The sequence below is a fragment of the Oryza brachyantha genome, chromosome 2, assembly GCF_000231095.2.
Source record: "Oryza brachyantha chromosome 2, ObraRS2, whole genome shotgun sequence".
Taxonomy (NCBI): Eukaryota; Viridiplantae; Streptophyta; class Magnoliopsida; order Poales; family Poaceae; genus Oryza; species Oryza brachyantha.
In genome coordinates this window covers 26,325,992-26,330,374 of record NC_023164.2, presented here as the reverse complement: position 1 = coordinate 26,330,374, position 4,383 = coordinate 26,325,992, and the positions used below count along the sequence as shown (strand labels likewise).

At 45.1% G+C, this 4,383-nt stretch overlaps 1 protein-coding gene across 1 annotated transcript; it reads right to left on the bottom strand.

The window, feature by feature from the left end:
• Positions 1–1,841: 1,841 nt before the first annotated feature.
• On the bottom strand, positions 1,842–3,674 carry LOC102709535 (protein G1-like6). The gene is made up of 2 exons (XM_006648018.2): positions 2,849–3,674; positions 1,842–1,949 (listed from the first exon to the last, which is right to left on the bottom strand). The coding sequence occupies exon 1, from the start codon at positions 3,672–3,674 to the stop codon at positions 2,946–2,948; it is 729 nt and encodes a 242-aa protein (XP_006648081.1). The 3' UTR covers positions 1,842–1,949; positions 2,849–2,945.
• Between the last annotated feature and the right edge of the window lie 709 nt (positions 3,675–4,383).

The following is a 4,383-nucleotide window of genomic DNA, read 5'->3' as shown; positions in this document are numbered from 1 at the left end:
GTAAAACAATATGGTGTGTACGCATGTTTATGTTCCGTTCAGAACTATGACATGATTCTGTGCACTGCTATTAGCTCCTTAAGTTAACACATAGTATGACTGATATAAGCATCAGGTACCTTTTCGATCTTGAGGAAACCTACATGGTTTTTTGTGCTGTAATTCATTTTTATGATAAATTTAGATGCACCATGATTTTGGCATTTTTGTTGGTATAAGTTGGTGTGGGAAATTTAATTTATGCCTTGTTTATTATTATGTTCTTACTAGCAAAACAGCTCACTAATGATACTGTAGTATATATTTTCATAGACCTTATGTGGAAAGCTAGCTACATTTGCATTTAAACAACACAATGTTTAGTATTTGAATATTGGAGTCAAATTAAGAAACCAAAAGCAATCATATAGCATTAAAAGAGCGCAGATTTTATCACATGTGAGCTAAACATCTTTATATAAACCCTTCCTGAGTAAACCTAATTCATTTGTTTTTATACTGTAAGACATTTTGACTATATGTAGATTCATCTATTGATTAATTTATGTTGTTTGTATATATGTCTAGATCATCAATATCCATTGAATCTATATAATGTTAGAAAATCTTACATCGTGAAATGGAGATACGTAGTAACTTATTGAATTAAGTGGAATGCATTTACCTATATAGGTACAACGATAGAAATTTAAGATTCCTTCGGAACACATGAATTTTACAGGGCTCTCAAATTCTCACAAAATTTCTCCAACCATGGTTCTTCTAGAAGCATGAGTTTTATAGGATTTTCATCATAGGAATTAGTTTAGTTCCCATTAAATTCGTCAGACCAAATTTCTCCCTTCTAAAGTAAACTTTAGTGGTCAAAATTAACACAGATGATACTGTGTTACCTGTTCAATATATACGGTACACAGTAGCTCAATTAGCTAGAAAACCGAAACATGAATGCATGCAAGGTATGCAACCACAATAAAGCAAGCTGTGGCTACAGAGAGGGTCGGTCAGTGCATATCAATCAGGCATGCTTCGTTCACATAAAGATTGAAGCCATGTGCTAAAAATTCTTTTGAAGCCCAAAAAGAGAGCAGCAGATTCAGTTGCACGCAACTTGTCAAATTAAGTAGAATCAATATATAGACGACTTTTGTCTGTTCCTGATCACCATGCATATCAAAGAAAGTTTTTTCTCAATTAGAATATATATATGCATTGAAAGGACAAACAAAATCAAGATAGTGATAGATGCTAAGAAAGACCCAAGATCCATCAACTGTGTGAAAACAGGAACTTGAATGCCCTCCTGCTAGCTGGTAGCAATGCCATATCATATATATATATATACACATATATATATACATGGGAGAGCAGAGATGAAGTGAAAGAACATGTGTGTGGCACTGTTGCATTGATAGGGACACATTAGACTTTAGAAGTGAATAGCTTTCATGCAAAAAGAATGATCTGATCAGGTACTAACAAAGGTGGTAAACTAACTTTAACCACAAAGAGAATTGTAGTTTTACTGCTGTCCACTAGCAACCTGGGCATGCATATATATATATATATATATATATATATATATATATATATATATATATATATTCTCACTTTTTTAATTATGAAATTAGACCTGACCAATAATGATCATCTGATTTGTGATAGAAAAGCATAGATATGTGCCACTAGTTCAACTATATACTCATCAGGAATAAACACGTGAAGACAAACTAAATCAAGTCAAATCTAGCAATTCAAACTAGAGCAAAGGAAAAGGAATCAGAAGCATCAAAGCATGGGCTAAAATAGGGATTGCCCAATCGTACTAGTGCGTACACCCAATTGAACCCTTTGTATATTTTTGGTGCCTGCCTGCCTTCTTTTCTCCCCTCTTGTGAAAAGACTCCTCTCTTTCTTTCTTCTTTTGCTTGCTTTGTTTGTTTCTTCATCTGTTACCACTTTGCATATATTGTAAAAGTGAAAGAAGGTAGTAGCAGCTACTGCACTGTAAACCATTCAAAAAATGGCACTACACAACAAAACATTGTTCAATGCAAAGAACAAGCAATATATTTTGTAATGTGCACTGGCTATACCAACACATGCACAAAAGGGAACACTTGATCATGAAGAATATATCAAGAACCATATAAGCACTGCACATAGATATCCAAAATTAAATTAAAGAAATTGTCCAGCATTTGGCATATATTTGGATTCTGCCCCAGGGACAAAGTACACATAACACATGTTGTTTCTGTCCTGATTAAGCTACCAATTGAAATCACTCATCAGCTACTCGATCTCTCCATTTTGCTCTCCCAAGAATGGAAGACAACCACACCACCAGAAGACATCAGTAGTACATGATAGTAGATCAGAGGGAAGCATTGCTGACGCCACGGAACTTGGCAGCAAGCTATTACAAGAACAAATTCTAAAGATCCCTAGCTAACACTAGCTAGCTAGCTTGTTTGTGCCTACAGCTTCTGCTAATTTTGATCTTGCAAATTCCCCAGGCCAAAACAAACACAAATCCTAATTAGGCTAGCTCGAAATATAGCTAGCTAGCTTGAGATTCTCATCAAATTAACTCCAGTTCTTCTTGCAACCCTCTCGATAAGCAGAACATTGAAAATTAAACCAAACGAACAGCAGCTACCGATTAATTAACGTCCCAAAGCTAAGGAGAACAACAAGAATTAAACTAGTACTCACTCATGCATGACCTTCCTAGCTTAGATAGAAAGCGAAACAAATGAAATTAAAAGAGGAGAAATCTTTTGCAAAATGGAAGAAGAGAAGAAACCAATTCAGAAGGAAAGAACAAATGGCCTTGCCGTTGTACCAGTGCTTGCAGCAGTGTGAGGCATGATGGAATTCTTGTGGCCGGCGGCTAGCTCGTCGGATCGATCAATGGATGTGGATGGATGGCGATGGGTAACTCACGGGATGATGAACTGCGGCGACGCCGACGTGTCACCGCCGCCGCTGGCCGAGCCGCCTGGAGGCGGGCTCCCCTCGGAGGACGGCCCGGCACCGGAGCCGGACGCCGACGACGGCTTCTTGCGCTTCTTCTTCTCGTAGCTGATGCCCCTGGCGCGCGCCTGCGTCTCGCGCACCTCGCGCAGGTAGAGCCGGACGGCGCGGGCGCCGAAGGGGTTCATCTCTGGCGTGCCACCGTTCTCCTCGTAGGCGGCGCGGAGGCGGCCGATGAGCGCGTCGAGGGAGCCCCAGGCCTGCCGCAGCGGGCACGGGCACGGCGCCGGCGGGTTGGGGTGGCCGTAGAAGGGGCACACCGGCGTGTGCACCTTCGTCTTGCCGAACTGGTCCATGTACTTGAGGAACTCCAGCACGTGCGCGCCGCTGCACCGGGACAGGGACAGCGGCGGCCGGTGGTTCCGCAGGTACTGCCCGAACGTGTTCCAGTCGCGCCGCTTCTGCGACTCGTACCGGCTCAGCGACGGCGACGAGCTGGACGGCGAAGGCCCTCCTCCTCCCGCCGACGTCCCGGCGCCCGACGACGACGACCCGGCACCGGAGAACATGGCGGCCGCGGCCGGGCCGAGGAAGAAGCTGTCCTGCGTGGCGCCGGCGTCCCCCGCCGCCGGGTCTTGGCCGCCGGACATCATGTGATGGTGATGGTGGTGGTGGTGGTGATGGTGACGATCCATGCTCGCTCGCTAGCTAGCTAGCTTCAACTCGTCGTCTCCTTCCCTGCGCCGCCGCGCGCCGTAATGCAACCTGCGCCGCGGCACAAACCAAGAAGCATCATTTCTTGCTCTCCTCTGACGACGCAATCAAATCCCACCATCTCTAGGTCAGCAGGGAGATCGATCGAGCAGCTCAGCTCAGGTCGAATCAAATCAAACAAGAAGAAGAAGAAGAAGAAGAGGAGGAGAAGCATCTATTTATACCGGACGAATCTGCTCCCGATCTAGGTCTGGCAGCAGCCGATCTCCACTACTCCACACAGCTTTCCAGCTCCCGTGCACCTGGGGATCTTGACATGCACGCGCGAGGAGCGAGCACGACGAGCTCTCGCTCTCAGTGGCAAGCACGCTAGCTGCTGCTGCTGCTCACCTCCCGGCCGGCGGGCGGGCTAGCGAGCGAGCGATGATCCGCTCCAATCATCCATGGGAACAGCAGCACGGAAAGTACGCTAGCTAGCGGCTGGCTACGCCTATGCTCAGGTGGTCAAGCCATGCTTGACAGCAAGCAAGCAGCAAGAACCTGCAGGAATGGAGAGAGAGAGAGGGGTGTGGAGAGTGGATGAACAGTGGATGATGGCGATGCTGGAGGAGTGGGGAGAGAGATGGATGGATGGATAGGTCTAGCCTTTTAGACAGGCAGCCTGTGAAGCTTGGGCTGAGAGGTAGTAGT